The 21,709-nt window shown below is 46.5% G+C and overlaps 1 protein-coding gene across 1 annotated transcript in view; it reads left to right on the forward strand.

The window, feature by feature from the left end:
* COCH (cochlin) overlaps positions 1-21,709 on the forward strand; it is a 166,977-nt gene that overhangs the window by 141,864 nt on the left and 3,404 nt on the right. Inside the window, exons 12-13 of the mRNA XM_030213687.1 lie at positions 1,793-2,019; positions 12,546-13,059. Coding sequence (XP_030069547.1) covers positions 1,793-2,019; positions 12,546-13,059 — 741 coding nt within the window. The remainder of the gene's footprint in view (positions 1-1,792; positions 2,020-12,545; positions 13,060-21,709) is intronic.

A 21,709-nucleotide genomic window follows, 5' to 3' on the forward strand; every position in this document is an offset into this window, starting at 1 on the left:
CAACCTTCCTGAGCCCTTACGCCAAGCCCCCTCCCTGCCCGTCTTCAAGTCTTTGCTTAAAGCCCACCTCTTCAATGCTGCGTTCGGCACCTAACCCTTACCGTTCAGTGAATCCAGACTGCCCCAATTTGACTGCCCCTATCGGACCGACCGTTCACTTGTCTATTAGATTGTAAGCTCTTTGAGCAGGGACTGTCTCTCTTTGTTAAATTGTACAGCGCTGCGTAACCCTAGTAGCACTCTAGAAATGTTAAGTAGTAGTAGTAGGTGCACAGAGGAATGATGATGGATGAGGGGATATGAACACAGGGGAGATACTGGACAAGGAAATATAGGAAAACAGAGATGGGAGATGGATGATGGACATGGTGAAAGAAGAAATGTCAAATAGGAGACCCTGGCAAGTGAGTTAAGAGAAGACAGAGGGAAGCAGAAACCAGAGACTGGGACCAATATGATTTGAGAAAAAATGAGCAGACAACAAAAAGGTATAAAAAATTATTTTATTTTCAATGTTGTGAATATAATATGTTGGATTTGGAATGTACATCTTGCCAAAGTTGATGTTAAACATGGCTGGGGTCCAGGACAGAAATCTAAGAAAGGACCCCAAAGTCCATTACCAGGCTGCACCTTCAGTTTCCAGCAGGCAGCATGCAGGCTTTCTCTGGCCAAGGAACCAAGCACAATTGCCCTAGTTGCATCCCCTAACACCATCCCTGGCATGTGCCATCTTTATATTTTGCACAGGAGCAAATGCCTTTCTTTCTTGTTTCTCTGGTGTTGTACTACGTGTAGTAATTTGGCTTGTTCAGCTTTCCTGATAAATGTATTTGTATTTTAGGGCCCTACTATAATATTTAAGGCACTTCTTTTTCATAGTTAGGATCTTTACTTTTGGAAGTTAGTGTTGGCATGGTAGATTTGCTCTAGGTTCTGAGTGGCTTTTGTTTTATAGATTTTTTAAAGTTAATTTATAATATGTCTGTAATTGAGATAACACTAGAAAACAAAATGTCTTTGTATGATGAGTTTTATGGAGAATTGTCCTTGCTATGCTCTGTATCCATTGTTGGTGGAGAGCCAGGAGGTTCTCTGGATGCAGAATGTGTTTGGCTTCAATACCATATATGTGTTGGAGGACCATGGCTCAATGGGGCTGAATAGAGTGCAGTCTATTGTACTTTCCTTAGCTCTCAATTGGCCTGCAGCCACTGAAGCCTGCACTGCAACCCTCATTGAAGTTATGGGGAGTGGGGTAGGGACAGAGCATAGGTACATCAGGTTGCTGTTTTTTCTCTTTCAAAAAAGTTGGCAACTCTAGTGCCCACCTGTCCAACCTGTTGGCCCACCCAAAAATTGCCTTCTGGCTATGCCACTGGTATAATGAATAGACTGTTTTAATGGTGCTTTTACATATTTATGTACTCCGATCTACATTTGTTTTTAACAGTATTTTCAGCCCCTGAGGCATCCCATTAGAGGGCGAAACTTGGCTGAGTTTGGCTTATGTTTACTCCTCCAGTTCGGTTGTTTGATTAATAAATATTATTTGGATTATTCCTGTCTACATTCTTGTTTTTGTCACCTGATTATATCCATTTTGCCTCTCTCTCAAACCTCCACAGTGTCATGTGTATTATGGCATTTCTGCAAAACTTTGTAGAAACTTACTTTTGGTCTAGGGTCATGCATTTAACATATTTGGTATCACAGTTCTAATATCTGTAACCTTAATTTGATACAAAAAGTAGTAAAGAATTTAACAGCAACTCTCCCTTTTTGAAATCAGGAAAGGCTTTGAAACAAACAGTACAGACCTTCTTCACTGCACTGAATGGCGTGCGAAAAGGAATTCCTAAAGTCATCGTAATTGTCGTAGATGGCTGGCCCTCTGATGATATTGAAGAAGCTGGGAATTTGGCTAGGGAATTTGGTATCAATGTATTCATGGTCTCTGTAGCAAAACCCACACCTGAAGAATTGGGAATGGTGCAGGATATTGGCTTTATTGACAAGGTACAGTTAAAATAAATATAGTATTCTGTCTCGTAAGGTGTTGCTTTCATTTCAGATAATGATGCACATATTAAATGTTTTGAAATAAACACCATCTGAATCCACAAGCAAATCAGAAATCTGTGGCTGGTTCCAAAAATAAAATAAGGATAAGGGGTCTAAACTATAGTTCTTCCCATAGTTGTGCACTGCAATACTCCAAGTTAGGAGTGAATTCTATATATAGTGCTGAAAAAAATCAGCATTGAAGAAAACATGGGCTAATTTTAAGCTGTGCTTAAAATTAGCACACTTTATAGAACAGTGCTTATGCCCAAGAATCGCGCCTAACTTTAGATGCGGCCATTTACGTGCCCAAATTAGGCACATATCTCCCCTCATTCTATAATAATGTGTGTAAATGTAAGGAATGCCCCTGTTCTGCCCGTGACCCTCCCATTTCCACACCACCTTTTTCAATTTGCGTCTAAATTTACGCACAGATATTCCAATTAAATCTAATCAGTGCCAATAATTGCTTGTTAAAAAGCCAATTATGGTGTTAATTAGCTCATTATTCAATTGTGAATGCAAATTGATTGTGTGGGCAATTTTTGGCAACTTTTATAGCATTGGGGGGAAAGGGGCAATTCTGTATTTCCACTTATCACGATGTATTGTAAGCCACATTGAGCCTGCAAAGAGGTGGGAAAATGTGGGATACAAATGCAATAAATAAATAAAATAGTTAAGGGCTCATTACTCAGTTAAATTGTGCACACATCTTAGGCACGTGCACACATTTGGGCATGCAAATCTGGGCACCATATATAAAATCCAGGGGTTTCTGTGCTCCGTTCTGTAAAGGCACGCATAAGTGGCATAGTGCATAAATGCATTGGGGGCGTCCACATGGGTGGAGAATGGGAGAGGCAAGAGAGGGGCTGACACTTAAGGAAATACCTTACAGAATACAGTTAAGTCAGTTCTTCTCAACCCAGTGCTCAGGGCACACCCAGCCTATCAAGTTTTCAGGGTATCCACAATAAAAATGCATGAAATAGATTTGTGCATGTAAATCTATCATATGCATATTCATGGTGGATATCCTGAAAACCTGACTTGCTGAGTGTGCCCCAAGGACTGGATTGAGAAACACTGTAGTATGTTACACATGCCCATGCCGCATTTGGGTACCCACAGTTACACCAGATCTTGGCTAATGAAGCTGCAGGCACCTAAATGGAAGGTGTACTGATACCAAGTTACACTAATCATCTATAATGCAATATAGGTACCAAGCAAGCAATGATGTAAAGCTTTTTCTATATCTAATGCCCATTTTACAAACAGAAGAGAGCTTTTATAAAATTGCATGACCATGGATGCCTGCCTAATAGATTGCATGTACTTACATTTACATTGCATGTACGCATTTCCTTTGGTGTAGTTTGAGCAGAGCAAGGGTGGAGTTGCAATGTACATACGTATTTTATAAAATGGGCAATGCGAACCAAAGAACCAAAACAGATCCAAGATGAACAACAAAGAAGATTTTAACACACTTTTATCATAATGAAATGCACCACTCATTCAGCAACCGGAAAATCATAACCTGACACAGACATGTTTCGCCCCACTAAAGGCTACATCAGGTGTGTAGCACTGTCAAATGAATACAATATCCATTTAGTAAGATTATAAATTCAAAAATAAATGTATAAAAAATTGGACACTTTTATCTGTAACAGACATTTTAAAACATGCATAGCAATCAAATTTTATATATAGACTAGTAAAAAAAAGGTCCATTCCTGACACAAATGAAACGGGCGCTAGCAAGGTTTTCCTCGGAGTGTGTATATTTGAGAGAGTGTGTGTGAGAGTGACTGTGTGAGAGAGAGAGAGAGAGAGTGAATGTGCGAGTGTGTATGTGTGATAGAGAGAGTGAGACTGGGTGTGAGTGTGTGTGTGTGACAGAGAGAGAGTGAGACTGGGTGCGAGTGTGTCTGTGAGAGAGAGAGTGTGTGTGTGAGAATGAGAGTGTGTGCCATGGGCCCCCCCTCCTTCCCTCCGAGTTCTAGGGTCCCCTCCCTCCGAGTTGCAGGGTCGTCCGTCCCCTCCCTCCCTTTGAGTTCCAGGGTCGTCCCCTACCTCCCTCCCTCCGAGTTCCAGGGTCGTCCCCCCTCCCTCCAAGTTCCAGGGTCATTCCCTCCCTTCCTCCGAGTTCCAGGGTCTTCCCCCCCCTCCCTCTGAGTTCCAGGGTTGTCCCCTCCCTCCGAGTTCCAGGGTCGTCCCCTCCCTCCGAGTTCCAGGGGACCAAGTTTCAGGTTCCCCCCTCCCTCCCTCCGACGTTCATGGTCCCTCCTCCCTCCCAGTTCCAGGATTCCCCATCCCTCTCAGTTCCAGGGTCGTCGTCATCCCTCCATTCCTCCCTCCCTCCCTTCCAGTTCCAGCACCCCTCCCTCCAAATTTTAGAAGTCATCTTCACTTACCAAGTCGGGGTTACGGCGGCCGTCAGCAGCGGTAAAAGGTGTGCAGGCTCGGCCCTTCTCTCTCTCAGCTCTGGTCCCGCCCTCATTTCCTGTTTCTGCAAGGGCGGGACCAGAGCTGAGAGAGAGAGAAGGGCCGAGCCTGCACGTCTTTTACCGCTGCTGCCGGCCGCCGTAAACCCGACTTGGTAAGTGAAGATAACTTAAAATTTGGAGGGAGGGGGCCTAGAACTGGAAGGGAGGGAGGGACGATGACACCCTCATGCGTGTGACGTTGCGTTCCGTTGCCTGGCAACTCTGCAGCGTACACTTCCAGTGATTGGTCACTGCTGTTTGTGACGAACATGGAAGTACGTGACGTCAATTCAGGAGATGGATACAGCCTTACAGAGTGTATGAATGCTTCAAGGCTTCACTTTTACAGAGTCAGCTTCAGAACGTTGGAGGTGCTTTTTATTATATAGGATATATACATACATACCTAAAATACATCCATATGTAAATCTAAATATACTCAATAGTACTAGACACATATACATAAACTGTCATTCATTTAAAAGTGAAAGATTTTGTATCAATGAATAAGTGACATTGTAAATAAATAAAACAGATAGACAGGCATTTATGATTTCACTAACTGGATATTGTATTCATTGGACAGTGTTACACCCCTGATGCAGCCCTTAATGTGATGAAACAAGACCCTGTCATATGATTTTTAGGTTGCTGAATGAGTGTTGTAGTTTATGATAATAAAACTGTTCATCCTATATAATAATTCTCACCTCCAACGTTCTATGTGTCTGGCTGCCTGGGTCCGTAACTTTCTTCAGAGTTGGTCTGCTAGACTCCAAAGCCCTGGCTGATGTCATCGTTGCCATTGTGGCCACACCCCTGGGGGCGGGGCTGACATGGGAGGGGGCGGGGCACGTGACGTGGACGCAGATCACGAAGTATGACTCCCGTAGGGTTTGGTGTGTGCAGAGGCAGACAGTTCCGTGTCCATGCTTTTACAGTCCCCCCCCCCTCCTCCCCACCACCTGATCCGTCCTGGGGTCTGTGCTGGTAACCTGAGCCCCGGTGGCAGGATCGGGTTCTTCTGCCTTCCAGAGCAGCTCCCGGAAAATAGGGATTTATTATTACACTCTGAACAGCTTTCCACGAGCGATCAGTTTTTAAAACTGCCATGCAACCCTATGCAACCCCGGCGAACAGCAAAGTAAATATTTGAAGGTTCACACATTATTTTGGAAGCTGAGGTGCTGTTTTTGGTGCGGGGTCATCTGTCAGTCAGCAGAATGATAAATCTATCAGAGTGGGAAAGCTCTAGCCAAGTAAACTTTTGTTTCGTACGTGCAGGATGGTTTGATTTTTCACTGTTGAGACAGAAACCCTTGGGAACTTCGTGACCCCAAAAGTTCTTGAGGTTCCAAAATACAATCTTAGTACCGACAACCTAATTCCTTGAAGGTATGGAAAATAAGAAAATTGTACATGCAAATTATTAGCACTCTCCCTGACACTCGGAGGGAGGGAGACACTGAAACTCGGAGGTAGGGGGAGGGAGGGACCCTGAAACTCGGAGGGAGAGGGAGGGAGGGGATGGGGAGACCCTGGAACTTGGAGGGAGGGAGGGAGGAGGACCCTGGAACTGGGAGGGGACACCCTGAGACTGGGAGGGAGGGGGAGCCCCTGGCACACACTCTCATTCTCACAGACACACTCGCACCCAGTCTCACTCTCTGTCACACACACACACTCGCACACTCACTCTCACACTCTCTCAAACATACACATTCCGAGGAAAACCTTGCTAGCGCCCGTTTCATTTGTGTCAGAAACAGGCCTGTTTTACTAGTAAAAACATAAGTGTTGCCATACTGGGACAGACCAAAGGTCCATCAAGCCCAGTATCCTGTTTCCAGCAGTGGTCAATCCAGGTCACAAGTACCTGGCATGATCTCAGAACCGTAAAACCAATTTTATGCTGCTTATCCTAGAAATAAACAGTGGATTTTCCCAAGTCCCTCTTAATAATGGCTTATGGACTTTTATTTTAGAAAATTATCCAAACCTTTTTGAAACACTGCTAAACTAACTGCTTCTACCACACTCTCTGGCAACCAATTCCAGAGTTTAATTACTCGTTGAGTGAAAAAATATTTTCTCCGGTTTATTTTAAATTTACTACTTAGTAGCCCCCTAGTCCTAAGATATTCATGTCTACCTGTTCCATTCCACTCAGTAATTTATAGACCACTATCGTATCTCCCCTCAGCCATCTCTTCTCCAACCTGAAGAGCCCTTTCAGCTTTAGCCTTTCGGGAAATTATTCCATTCCCTTTAACATTTTTGTCACCCTTCTCTGTACCTTTTCTGATTTTGCTATATCTTTTTTGAGATGAGGTGTCCAGAATTGCACACAGATTTTGGGGTGCAGTCGCACCCTCAAGCAATACAAAGTCATAACATTCCAATATTTGTTTTCCATTCCTTTTCTAATAATTTCTAACATTCTATTTGCTTTCTTAGATGCCACCGCACACTGAGCAGATGGTTTCAATATATCATCAATGATGACACCTAGATCCTTTTCTTGAGCGGTGACTCCTAATGTGGAACCTTGCATCACGTAACTATAGTTTGGGTTTCTCTTTCCCATGCTCACATTAAACATCATCTGCCATTTGGTTGCCCAGTCTTGTAATTTTTCACAATCTTCTTGCAATTTAACAACTTTGATTAACTTAGTGTCATCAGCAAATTTAATTACCTCACTAGTTATGCCCATCTCTAGATCATTTATAAATTTGTTAAAAGCAGCAGTTCCAGTACAGACCCCTGGGGAACCTCACTATCTATCCTTCTCCATTGAGAATACTGACTGTTTAGCCCTACTGTTTTCTATCTTTTAATCAGTTCTTAATCCACAGTTGGACATTACCCTTCTATCCCATGACTTCCTAATTTCCTCAGGATTCTTTCATGAGGTACTTTGTCAAATATCTTTTGAAAATTCCCTTCAAAGAAATGTAGTAGATTGGTGAGGCAAAATTTCCCTTGACTAAATCCATGTTGGCTTTATCTGATTATTTCATGCTTGTATATGCTCTATAATTTTGTTCTTTGTCTCTACCATTTTGCCCTGCACCGATGTCAGGCTCGCTGGTCTATAATTTCCTGGATCACCTCTGGAACCCGTTTTAAAAATTGGCATTACATTGGCCACCCTCCAATCTTTTAGTACCATGCTTTATTTTAAAGATAAATTACATATTACTAACAATAGCTCTGCAAATTCATTTTTCAATTCTGTTAGTACTCTGGGATCTATACCATCCATTCCAGGCGATTTGCTACTCTTCAATTTGTCAAATTGCCCAATACATCTTCCAGGTTTTTTGTTTCTCTGTCTTATCAGCACTGAATACCATTTCGGGCACTGGTATATTGTAGGGGTGTTTCCCTGGATCTCACCCTTGGTATGCCTGAGGCCTGAATACAGCATGAACTATCTTTTCTGAAGCACTACGGATTCTGTAGCCTGAGGCCTGGCTTTAACCTGAACCATCTTTTCTGTAAGAAAAACAACATGGATTTTGCATTTCTTCCTGGCAGCAGGATATGTTGTTTACTTATTCTCCTTCCTGCTTATCTCCTGGGAAGTCGTGTAGGAGACAGCTTCACAGAGACAGCATCTCCGGTAACATCTGTGAACCATGGAGGGGAGTTTGGCACGGGCAGACTACTACTGATAAGATACTCTTGCTGGAAGCCCACCAGGCCCCCTCATTGTAACCTACTGGACAGAGGTCCATGGTTCATGATTGGTCCTTGATTGTCACCTGGACCTAGAGAGCAGTGCCGCTCTGGACAAGAGAGGGAGAGAAGGAAGAACAGGGTAGAAGAGGAGATCTCATGGTGTATGCATCTCTCTCGGAGGAGGGAGACTGAATTTCCAGAATACCTGTGAACTGTATCTCTGTGCTGAGTGCAGCCCAAGGCCAAACTCAGAAGCTGATTGCAGGCTTCCTACAGACTGAGTAACCAGTGGTTTTGCAGAACAGGGACCTCGGACTAAAAACCTGACACAGGAATGGCTCGCGGGGGGAATTCTACTAGAGCCTGAAGAGGAACCAAGTCTACACCCCATATGGAGCTGTTACTGCAGACCACGAAGGGTGAGAGAAAAGGGATTTCCTTCTACAGTCAGGGAACCTTAGTTAGAGACTTGTGTTTTTGCTAGTGAAAGATTGGTTATTTCTCAGGTATATGGTCTAGCCTAATTTAGCTGTTATGTTGGTAATCTCTTCTCAGGATGTATTATAGTTGTGTAATCACTTTCTCGATAGATAGATAGATAGATAGATAGATAGATAGATAGATAGATAGATAGTGTAAATAATTTGCGTGTTCCCACCAATTACTCTGACCTCATCCTCCCCAGACTGCTCTTTACACAGTCTAGGAATTAACAAACTCCATAATCAGAAGGACTCACTGGGATATAAGAAGATAGTTTATTACAATCTCACCAACAGTAGTACAGGCAAATCAGGTATTCATATGGTTGAGCAGCAGTTCACGATACGTCTGTCACCCGCCTTCTCTTGTAACCTTCCTTTTGATCTAATTCCCCTCAGACTGCTCCTTTTATACTATTTTGACCCCATTGATTCCAATGGACCCCAGCTTTCTCATCAGAGCCCTTTGGCCCTTATCAATTGATCAGAATAACTTCACATGTTATCAAGCTCTAAGTATAAACAAGATATGCTCAGAGCGCATCTTGTGAGATGACTTCACATGATCCCAAACCTTCCCCTAGCCCCCCCTTTGGATGTTCTCACCCGGGGTGCAGCTGACCCACTACTAACTCTACATAACCACAACAATCTTGCTCCTGACGTCTTGTAGGTGCCAGCCTCCTCATTGTTTACAGAGTAGATTTCCCCCACCCTCTGTCAGCTCTCAATTACCTCATTTCAGCACTTGCCACAGTGAAATGTAACCGTGTCAAAGGTGATCTCTGATTCTTAAGGGCCTAGCTCTTAGCCAGAGCCTGAGCCATTGGCCTGCATTTTACTGAGAGCAAAGGCTAGCATATTTCTACAATAGATGTAATATGTGTTATGTTACTATAAACTATGTTAATATGTTACCCATGTCTTTTACTTGAACTTTCCAAACTCTTTCCAATCACTCCCTCCATATCAGTCCCTAAACATGCCCAGATTCTGTTAAATATGGCTTCCACCAACTCCTTAGGTAGGCCATTTCAGGTCTTATCATCTTTCTATGATTCTTACAAGGCTGGCCCTAAATCCAACATCTGGGTCCCCTTTCTTGTCTTATTACCAAGTTATATAAATATTAAAAATGATTTTGAAATATCTATGTAAAACTGTTAAGGATGATGATGATTGCCACAATTAAACCAGGGGCCATAAATTGATGAAGAACAGTGTTATTAAAATCTAGGATAAATTTTGTGAAGTTGAAAGTGAAAGCCTGTATATTAACATACCAACAGATCTGAGGCAAATGTAACAGTAATATCATTAAACTATGACTGGTTACTGGACTGCATGAACATCAGAATCAAATGCAAATCCATCATATTCAGGTAGCAGCTGACAAGGGGAAAATCTTTTTCTAGCATAAACACTTTGGGGTTTATTCATGCTTTCCATAGTGCCACATATTTGATGCACATTAATTTTACTAAAAGTCACTGGTTTAGCCAAAATGTGGATGTTGACAACATCATATGAACACTGATGAAAGGCTCTGAATTTCAGAATTAGCTTCTACAATTTTAAGCTGAAGAAAGTCAAACGCTTTTTAAAGAAATTTTACAGAATCAATCCTGTCTAAAATCCAGATCACCTGTATGAAAAATAACTTTAAAAACAACAAAAAAAATAAAAGTAATGTAGGTATAAAGCCACATAGCAGCTCTTCATCTCTCGTAAATGTGGATGTAGAGCCACATGACAGCTATTCATTACTCCTAACTTTAAGAGCTCAATTTTCAAAGGATTTAGATGCCTAAATGGGCTCCTTTGCAACCTGTCTATGACAGAGATCCTAAAAAGATTCTCTAAGAACCTAAATTTTGGGGAGGGAAGCGAGTTAGGATCTTAATATGACACTCTGTCTATATGACAAAAACAAACAAAACAACAAGTTAGAATCTTAGCATTATGCACCTAACTTGCACTTTTAAATCTAGGCAGTTCAGAATTTAAAGGCCCTTTTACTAAAGGACATTAAGCCCATTGTGTGGTTAGGGCATGAAAAAAGGCTTACTGCAAAACACATTAAAGCATTTTACAGTAATTGTCCTGTTTTCTCTCGTTAAGTGAGCGTTAACTATTTTTTAAAAATATGTTTGTATGAGGGGGTGTGTCAAGGGGCAGAAAAAGGGCATTTCTGTGTTATCCAGTTAACGCATTAGGATTACCGCATCCTAAATGGATAACACTGGGTTAATGCGGGTAAGTACTACCACATTTTTTTTGCAGGTGTCACATGCTAATGGCAAAATTAGCACATGGTGCTCTTATTAGATATAGCAGTCGTAATAGTACATAAGTAATGCCATACTGGGAAAAGACCAAGGGTCCATCGAGCCCAGCATCCTGTCCACGACAGCGGCCAATCCAGGCCAAGGGCACCTGGCAAGCTTCCCAAATGTACAAACATTCTATACATGTTATTCCTGGAATTTTGGATTTTTCCAAGTCCGTTTAGTAGCGGTTTATGGACTTGTTCTTTAGGAAACCGTCCAACCCTTTTTTAAACTCTGCTAAGCTAACCGCCTTCACCACTTTCTCCGGCAACGAATTCCAGAGTTTAATTACACGTTGGGTGAAGAAAAATTTTCTCCGATTTGTTTTAAATTTACTACACTGTAGTTTCATCGCATGCCCCCTAGTCCTAGTATTTTTGGAAAGCGTGAACAGACGCTTCACATCCACCTGTTCCACTCCACTCATTATTTTATATACCTCTATCATGTCTCCCCTCAGCCGTCTCTTCTCCAAGCTGTATAGCCCTAGCCTCCTTAGTCTTTCTTCATAGGGAACATATAGCAACATATAGTCCACTGAATATGGTGAGGAAAAGGCCTCGAGAAACCCCGTGACTCTTATGACAGTCACTCGGGGTTGGACTCTCTCATCATAGGCCAGAAAAACCTCTTTAATTCAAACAAGCTATTAAACTTTAAATGCACTTAGCTTGACTTAGCTTGGTGGAACAAATCTCTTGATATTGCACATGCACAAACCATCATGCATGTGCAAATCAGGAAAAAGTGCTCATTCTTTAATAAGTTTGCACCCTCTTTGCATCTGGTGCACACTTTATAATAACAGTGTGCCTTCTTTCCACATAGGCAATCCAGAAGAGGAAAACAAAAATTCTGCAGAAAGAGCAGTGCGGTCCACAAAAGCAGAATACACGCCTTCTAATAGTTTTTTTTTAAAGGCTTTTATTCTTGCCACTTTAAAACACAACCCGACGTGACCACGTTTTGCCTCTCTAGAGGTTGCATCAGAGATTATCAACTATTAGGGTCCCAAAGGGCACGAACACCTTTATTAGTTGGGGAGGAGATAACGAACATAAACCTCAGGGTGGGGGGATGAATACCTATTTACCAGTTGCTTATGTTCCTTGGAGCTGTTGTTCTGTACTTTGCTTATATTACACCGCGCAACGTTGTTGCTGATTGTTCACCCTTGCTTTGAGTTAATAAAGATATATTTTTAAAAAATCGTTGATAGCTGTAACAATATAAACAGCTCAGCAGCTAGCAGCAGGATAAATTATCTGGCTGCCCATCCCTAAGTTGCAGTGAATGTTTAGTGAGAAGTGATCCTGTTTGGATGAAGGTATTACATTTATTTATTTTTCATTCTTATAAATCAATTCTCTTTAGCAGCCTCAAACAAGGTATACAACAGAAACAAAGAACAATTATCATACAAGTTTTGCTCAATAATGTTGTTACCAAGAAATCACCTTTCTGTTTTTGTTTTGAAACAGGTGGTTTGTCGAAACAATGGCTTTTTCTCTCATTATATTCCAAATTGGTTTGGTACCACCAAGTATGTGAAACCTCTTATCCAAAAGCTATGTTCTCATGAGCACCTGCTTTGCAGTAAGACTTGCTACAATTCTGTCAGCATAGTGTTCTTAATAGATGGCTCCAGTAGCATTGGAGACACCAACTTCCGCATGATGCTCGACTTTACTGCTAATGTAGCTAAAGCCTTTGAGATTTCTGAGATTGGTACAAAGATTGGAGCTGTGCAGTTCACTTATGATCAACGTACTGAGTTCAGCCTCAATGATTACAACACAAAGGAAGATATCCTGGTTGCTCTGCGTGGTATTCGGTACATGAGTGGTGGGACAGCAACCGGGGAAGCCATCTCTTACACTGTCAATAACTTGTTCAAAACCATGAAGGATGGACATAAAAACTTCCTTGTGATCATAACAGATGGACAATCCTATGATGATGTTAGAGGACCCGCCACTTCTGCTCAAAATGCAGGTAATTACTGTCTGATCTTTAAAATATGGAAAAGACAGCTCAATCAATTAGAGTTACTTAAAATATTATGTATTTTATAGAATTAAAATAAATATTAACATAAAAGTTATAGATTAGTGATCTGTATTGAAAGTTTTTGTTTCTTTTCATGTTAAAAAAAAAAGAAAGAAATAAAAATAAAGAAAATAGAGAGATGCCCTGCTAGCATCACCACCAAAGTTAGCCCTTTCTGTCTACAAAGCCATTGACTCCAGTCCTGGGCTCTTCCTCCTCCCCCTCGTTGCCACATAAAACCCACTGCCACCAAAAGTTTCAAAAGTACCACCCCTCCCCACATCTATTTGTGTACCTAGCCTCCATAACCTCCAATCAACTTATCTTTTGGACCTGGGACTTAGAAGAGCATGTGATACTTGAGTTTTGCTCAGCCTCTCTGCAAGATCATATATAAGAAATTGGTGCTCATAGGTGAGACCAGACAGCAGAAATTCGGTGGTGGTGGTGCTGGGGGGGGGGGGGGGTACGGGGATGTAAGAGATCCTAAAGACTGGAGAGCCACAAGAGAAGCAGAGGAAGGCAACAGTGCCACAATGGCACATCTTTGAAGCAGCAGCATCTACACCCGGCCCTAAGCAAACAGGTGCAGGCTTCCCTTTGACCTGAGTATTTGGAGTCTTCAAAATATGGCACCCTTGGCAATTGCCTATGTGCTGCCTAGGGCTAAATCCAGGCCATCTTGCTGAATCACAAATCCACCTCCCCCCCCCCCCCCCCCCCCCCCCCCCAGGACAAAGTTAGATTTTCTGAGAAAGGCTGTTTTCTTATGCCTATTGTGCACATGGAAGAATAGCCTAATGGATAGAGCAACACACTAAGAACCAGGGAAGCCTGGTTCAAATCTTACCGATGCTCCTTGTGACCATGGGCAAGTCAACTCTCTAATATTTCAGGTACAAACTTAGGGGCCCTTTTATCAAACCATACTAACAAGTGGCTGGTGCTGTTTCAGCACGTACGTTTTCCATACGCTGCAGCCACTTTTAGTGTGGTTGTAAAATGGTCATATTTCCATATTTTTCTGTAATGGCCATGTGTTAATTTTCCAATTAGCACATGGCCATTATCACAGGAGCCTTACCAACACCTATTTTGTTGACACTAAGGGCTCCCACACTAACTCCATGGTAATCAGGGAGCATGTGGCAATGGCAGTGTACTGTCCGCTCATAGTCATGCCTCCCATGCTGAAAAATTAAAATTATTTTTCAGCACTGGATTAGTATGCACGGATGGGCACACTACCGTGGGATGCCTCAGCACGTCCCGCAGCAGAGCTTTTTGCTGCATGGTAGGCGTGCGCTAGTGCCTACCACGGCTTGGTAAAAGGGCCCCTTAGATTGTAAGCTATAGGGACATCTATCTGGCAGTATTCCTAGTAAACTGGCCACAGAGACATCCCAGCAGTGCAGAGAGGTAACCTAGTGGTCAGCGCAGTAGACTTCACATAAAAGGACCCAGGTACAAATCTCACCTAATCTCCTTCCTATTGTATAGTGAGCCCTCTAGGATCAGAGAAAACCTACTTTCTCCGAGGACAAGCAGGCTGCTTGTTCTCACGACTGGGTTGACGTCCACGGCAGCCCCCACCAACCGGAACAAAACTTTGCGGGCGGTCCTGCACGCAGGGTACGCCCACCTCGCATGCGCGGCCGTCTTTCCGCCCGTGCGCGACCGTTCCTGCTCAGTCTTTTCTTTTCCGCGCTGGAGAGAGCCGCGTTCGTCTCTCTGTCAGCCCCGGAAACCGGATCGCACTTTTGCCACGAGATTTTCTTCGTTGTTTTTTTCTTCGTCGCTTCTCTGTTTTATTTTTGTTTAAAAAAAAAAAAACGAGAAGAGCTTTGTTTTCCCTCGTCTTTTTAGCGGGGGCGTCTCGTTGCGGCCTTGTGGCCGCGCGGTCGATTTATTTTTCGAGGTATGAATTTTACCGCCACCATCGACGACTTTGACTTCGCCGACGTGATTTTTCCGTCGATGTCCTCGAAGGTCCCGAGTGGATTTAAGAAGTGTGGTCGGTGCGGCCGGCATATCTCGCAGACCGACACTCATGCTTGGTGCCTCCAGTGCCTCAGGTCGGAGCACGATACCAAGACGTGCACCTTGTGTCTCAGTTTACGGAAACGGACACAGGTGGCGGGGCAAGTTCTACGGGACCGTCTTTTTGGAACTTGCGCCGGCCCCTCGACGTCGACTTCGACGGCATCGGTGTCGACGGCCGGATCTTCGGTACCGGTACCGATGTCCACGAAATCGGCACCGACGGCACCGACCCCAGGAGCACAGGTCCCGTCGGCCCGCCGGTCTTCCGGAGACGGCAGGGGTGAGCGGCCGCGTGGGCAATCGGCCCCAGTCACTCCCTCTACCCAGGGCCCTCGGGACCGAACCCTGTCGGACCCGATCCCTCGAGGCCGAGGGGGATCTACCTCCTCCTCTTCAGTACCGCCAAGCGCCGATGACGGGCACCAGAAAAAGACAAAAAAACACCGTCATCGGTCGCCCACGGCGCATGGCTCCCGGCTCCAGAGACGATTCGACGCCGAGGAAGCGGCAGCGCCGGGAGGAGCGGTCCCCCTCTGTGGTAGAGGTATCGTTACGTCAGGGCGCCGGCACTTCGGTGCCGTCTCCTGGACCCGAACAGCTTCCGGCACCGACACCTCTACCGGCCCCCTTGCCTTTCCCGACAGCGGGCCTGGACGAGTGCCTCCGAGCCATCCTTCCGGGGATCCTGGAAGGGCTGATGCGCCAGACTGTGCCGGCGCCGGGGGTGCTTGCGCCCTCGGCGCCGTTGATGGAGGCGCCGGCGTGCTCTAGCCCGGTGCAGAGGCCTTCGACGCCGAAGCCGCTTGCGGCGCCGGTCTCGACCACCACACAGGTGGAGTCCCCGTTGACGTCGATGGAGGGAGCTTCATCCCCGCCGGCGCGGGAGTCCACCGCTTGACGACGCCACCGAGGACTCGGTGCCTCGAAGTCGAGCCAGGCCCGGTTGAGGTCTGAGCTACAGGAGCTCATGTCCGACACCGAGGAAGAGGCCTCGTGGGGGGAGGAGGAGGACCCCAGATATTTCTCCTCAGAGGAGTCTGTGGGCCTTCCCTCCGACCCCACTCCTTCACCAGAGAGAAAGCTCTCGCCACCTGAGAGCCTCTCCTTTGCCTCCTTCGTCAGGGACATGTCGATTTGCATTCCCTTCCCCGTGGTCTCTGTGGTTGAGCCGAGGGCTGAGATGCTCGAGGTCCTCGACCATCTATCACCACCTAGAGAGTCCTCCACGGTACCGTTGCACAATGTCCTCAAAGAGACACTGCTTCGGAACTGGTTGAGACCTTTATCTAATCCCACCATCCCCAAGAAAGTGGAGTCCCAATACAGGATCCACTCAGACCCAGAGTTAATGCGGCCTCAATTGCCTCATGACTCGGCGGTCGTGGACTCTGCTCTCAAGAGGGCACGGAGTTCGAGGGATACCGCCTCGGCGCCCCCGGGGCGGGAGTCTCGCACTCTGGACTCATTTGGGAGGAAGGCCTACCAATCTTCAATGCTCGTGACCCGCATCCAGTCCTACCAGCTCTACACGAGCATACACATGCGGAATAATGTGAAGCAACTGGCGGACCTGGTCGACAAGCTCCCCCCGGAGCAGTCCAGGCCTTTTCAGGAGGTGGTCAGGCAGCTGAAGGCGTGCAGAAAGTTCCTGTCCATGGGTATATATGACACCTGTGATGTGGCATCTCGTGCTGCGGCCCAAGGTATAGTGATGCGCAGGCTCTCATGGCTGCGTGCCTCTGACCTGGACAACCGCACCCAGCAGAGGCTGGCCGATGTCCCTTGCCGGGGGGATAATATTTTTGGTGAGAAGGTCGAGCAGTTGGTGGACCAACTACATCAGCGGGAAACCGCCCTCGACAAACTCTCCCACCGGGCGCCTTCAGCATCCACCTCAGCAGGTGGACGTTTTTCCCGGGCCAGGCAGGCTGCGCCCTACGCCTACAACAAGCGTAGGTACACCCAGCCGGCCCGAAGGCCTTCTCAGGCACAGGGACAGTCCCAGCGCGCTCATTCCCGTCAACCGCGTGCGCCTAAGCAGCCCCCGGCGCCTCCACAGCAAAAACCGGGGACGGGTTTTTGACTGGATCCATGGGAACATAGCCGCCATCAAAGTGTCCATGCCGGACGATCTGCCAGTCGGGGGAAGGTTAAAACTTTTTCACCAAAGGTGGCCTCTCATAACCTCCGACCACTGGGTTCTCCAAATAGTGCGGTGCGGATACGCCCTGAATTTGGCCTCCCCTCCACCAAATTGTCCTCCGGGAGCCCAATCTTTCAGCTCCCAGCACAAGCAGGTACTTGCAGAGGAACTCTCCGCCCTTCTCAGCGCCAATGCGGTCGAGCCCGTGCCACCCGGGCAGGAAGGGCAGGGATTCTATTCCAGGTACTTCCTTGTGGAAAAGAAAACAGAGGGGATGCGCCCCATCCTAGACCTGAGAGGCCTGAACAAATACCTGGTCAAAGAGAAGTTCAGGATGCTTTCCTTGGGCACCCTTCTACCAATGATTCAGAAAAACGATTGGCTATGTTCCCTGGATTTAAAGGACGCATACACTCACATCCCGATACTGCCAGCTCACAGACAGTATCTCAGATTCCGCCTGGGCACACGGCACTTTCAGTATTGTGTGCTGCCCTTTGGGCTCACCTCTGCCCCACGGGTGTTCACGAAGTGCCTCGTGGTGGTCGCGGCATATCTGCGCAAGCTGGGAGTGCACGTGTTCCCATATCTCGACGATTGGCTGGTCAAGAACACCTCGGAGGCAGGAGCTCTCCGGTCCATGCAGTGCACTATTCACCTCCTGGAGCTGCTGGGGTTTGTGATAAATTACCCAAAATCCCATCTCCAGCCAGTCCAATCTCTGGAATTCATAGGAGCTCTGCTGGATTCTCAGACGGCTCAGGCCTTTCTTCCCGAAGCGAGGGCCCACAACCTCCTGTCCCTCGCTTCCCAGACCAGAGAGTCTCAGCAGGTCACAGCTCGGCAGATGTTGAGATTCCGAGGTCATATGGCCTCTACAGTTCATGTGACTTCCATGGCTCGTCTTCACATGAGATCAGCTCAATGGACCCTAGCTTCCCAGTGGTGCCAGGCCACCGGGAATCTAGAAGATGTCATCCGCCTCTCCATCAGTTGTCGCACTTCACTGCACTGGTGGACCATTCGGACCAATTTGACCCTGGGACGCCCATTCCAAATTCCACAGCCCACGAAAGTGCTAACGACGGATGCATCTCGCCTGGGGTGGGGAGCTCATGTCGATGGGCTTCACACCCAGGGACTGTGGTCCCTCCAGGAAAAAGATCTTCAGATCAACCTCCTGGAGCTCCGAGCGGTCTGGAACGCACTGAAGGCTTTCAGAGATCGGCTGTCCTGTCAAATTATCCAAATTCGGACAGACAATCAGGTTGCAATGTATTACATCAACAAGCAGGGGGGCACCGGATCTCGCCCCCTGTGTCAGGAAGCCGTCGGGATGTGGCGTTGGGCTTGCCAGTTCGGCATGCTTCTCCAAACCACATACCTGGCAGGTGTAAACAACAGTCTGGCCGACAGACTGAGCAGAGTCATGCAACCGCACGAGTGGTCGCTCCATTCCAGAGTGGTACGCAAGATCTTCCGAGAGTGGGGCACTCCCTCGGTGGACCTTTTCGCCTCTCAGACCAACCACAAGCTGCCTCTGTTCTGTTCCAGACTCCAGGCACACGGCAGACTAGCGTCGGATGCTTTCTCCTCCATTGGGGGACCGGCCTCCTGTATGCTTATCCTCCCATACCTTTGGTGGGGAAGACCTTACTGAAACTCAAGCAAGACCACGGCACCATGATTCTGATAGCGCCCTTTTGGCCCCGTCAGATCTGGTTCCCTCTACTTCTGGAGTTGTCCTCCGAAGAACCGTGGAGATTGGAGTGTTTTCTGACCCTCATTTCACAGAACGACGGAGCGCTTCTGCACCCCAACCTTCAGTCTCTGGCTCTCACGACCTGGATGTTGAGGGCGTAGACTTCGCTTCGTTGGGTCTGTCTGAGGGGGTCTCCCGTGTCTTGCTTGCCTCTAGGAAGGATTCCACTAAAAAGAGTTACTTTTTCAAGTGGAGGAGGTTTGTCGTTTGGTGTGAGAGCAAGGCCCTAGAACCTCGTTCTTGTCCTGCACAGAACCTGCTTGAATACCTTCTGCACTTATCAGAGTCTGGTCTCAAGACCAACTCAGTAAGGAATCACCTTAGTGCGATTAGTGCTTACCATCTTCGTGTAGAGGGTAAAGCCATCTCTGGAGAGCCTTTAGTCGTTCGATTCATGAGAGGCTTGCTTTTGTCAAGGCCCCCTGTCAAGCCTCCTGCAGTGTCATGGGATCTCAACGTCGTCCTCACCCAGATGATGAAACCTCCTTTTGAGCCACTGAATTCTTGCCATCTGAAGTACTTGACCTGGAAGGTCATTTTCTTGGTGGCAGTTACTTCAGCTCGTAGGGTCAGTGAGCTTCAAGCCCTGGTAGCTCATGCTCCGTATACTAAATTTCATCATAACAGAGTAGTGCTCCGCACTCACCCTAAGTTCCTGCCAAAGGTGGTGTCGGAGTTCCATCTTAACCAGTCAATTGTCTTGCCAACATTCTTTCCCAGACTGCATACCCGCCCTGCTGAACGTCAGTTGCACACATTGGACTGCAAGCGAGCGTTGGCCTTCTATTTGGAGCGGACACAGCCCCACAGACAGTCCGCCCAATTGTTTGTTTCTTTCGACCCCAATAGGAAAGGGGTCGCTGTCGGGAAACGCACCATCTCCAATTGGCTAGCAGATTGCATTTCCTTCACTTACGCCCAGGCTGGGCTGACTCTTGAGGGTCATGTCACGGCTCATAGTGTTAGAGCCATGGCAGCGTCGGTGGCTAACTTGAAGTCAGCCACTATTGAAGAGATTTGCAAGGCTGCGATGTGGTCATCTGTCCACACATTCACATCACATTACTGCCTCCAGCAGGATACCCGACGCGACAGTCGGTTCGGGCAGTCGGTGCTGCAGAATCTGTTTGGGGTTTAAATCCAACTCCACCCTCCAGGACCCGAATTTATTCTGGTCAGGCTGCACTCTCAGTTAGTTGTTCTTCGTAGGTCAATTTCTGTTATACCCTCGCCGTTGCGAGGTTCAATTGACCTGGGTTCTTGTTTTGAGTGAGCCTGAGAGCTAGTGATACCCCAGTCGTGAGAACAAGCAGCCTGCTTGTCCTCGGAGAAAGCGAATGATACATTCCTGTAGCAGGTGTTCTCCGAGGACAGCAGGCTGATTGTTCTCACCTACCCTCCCTCCTCCCCTTTGGAGTTGCGTTTTTACTCATTTTTGCTTGTCATTCAACTGGCGGGAATGGTCGCGCACGGGCGGGAAGACGGCCGCGCATGCGCGGTGGGCGTACCCTGCGTGCGGGACCACCCGCAAAGTTTTGTTCCGGTTGGTGGGGGCTGCCGTGGACGTCAACCCAGTCGTGAGAACAATCAGCCTGCTGTCCTCGGAGAACACCTGCTACAGGTATGTATCATTCGCTGTACCTAAAGGTCCACTACTATAATAGCTCTCAGGCTTACAGGTCACATATATTTAGGGACAGGCGGTATTTCTATGTTCCAGGTGAGCTCACATAGATGATATTTTGTTTGTCTCACTTCAGGACCTTGCAAGTCCCAATTTATCTTTGCTTCAGTCTACATTGGATAAGATTGTTGACTGGCTTTCTGCCCACTTGCTGATCTTAAACACTAAGAAAACAGTGGTCCTATGAGTTACTGGACATCAGGCTTCTCCTTCTGCCCCTTTTCTGCAGTGTGAGCATAATGAGTTGGTGTATACTCTTAAATATTTAGGTGTGTGTATTAATTCAGCACTCACTTTTCACTCCCAAATCTCAGCAGTTATTAAATCTTGTTTCTACTCCTTACACATGATTCGGATCATTAAGCCATATCTGGATGAGGATAACTGTGCCACTTTACTTTATGCTTTGGTTGCTTCCAAGTTGAATTACTGTAATGTTGTCTATACTGGTCTTCCTATGCTTGCTCTTAAACTCCAAATAGTCCAGAACACAGCAATTTGTTTACTCACTGTGGTGCCTGTCGTTATGATCATGCAACTTCCCATTCTGAAACTGCATCATTGGTTGCCAATAAAGTGCCACTTAATCCACAAGCTCCTGACCTTAACATTTAATACCATTCACCGGGGTACCCCTTTGTACTTGGCATGTTTTACCACTCCATATAGACCTGTTCAGATGCTCTGTTCTTCTCTGGGCCATCATCTCTCCACACCCTCTTTATATTTAACTATCCGTTAAACCCATAAAAACGGGCGAGATTTCCAGCTACCCTCCTCGCCGCTGCTCCCTCCCCCCTCCCTGCTGGGCCCCCTGCACTGACCTGACAGCGCCTCTCACCTCTGTGTGAAAGTGCTGCAGGTAGCAGCAGATCGCTCTGCTGCTGTCTGCAGCACTTCCACATGGAGGTGAGAGGCGCTGTCAGGTCAGTGCAGGGGGCCCGATGTGGAGGAGGGTGGGAGT

The sequence above is a fragment of the Microcaecilia unicolor genome, chromosome 9 (genome assembly GCF_901765095.1).
Source record: "Microcaecilia unicolor chromosome 9, aMicUni1.1, whole genome shotgun sequence".
NCBI lineage: Eukaryota > Metazoa > Chordata > Amphibia > Gymnophiona > Siphonopidae > Microcaecilia > Microcaecilia unicolor.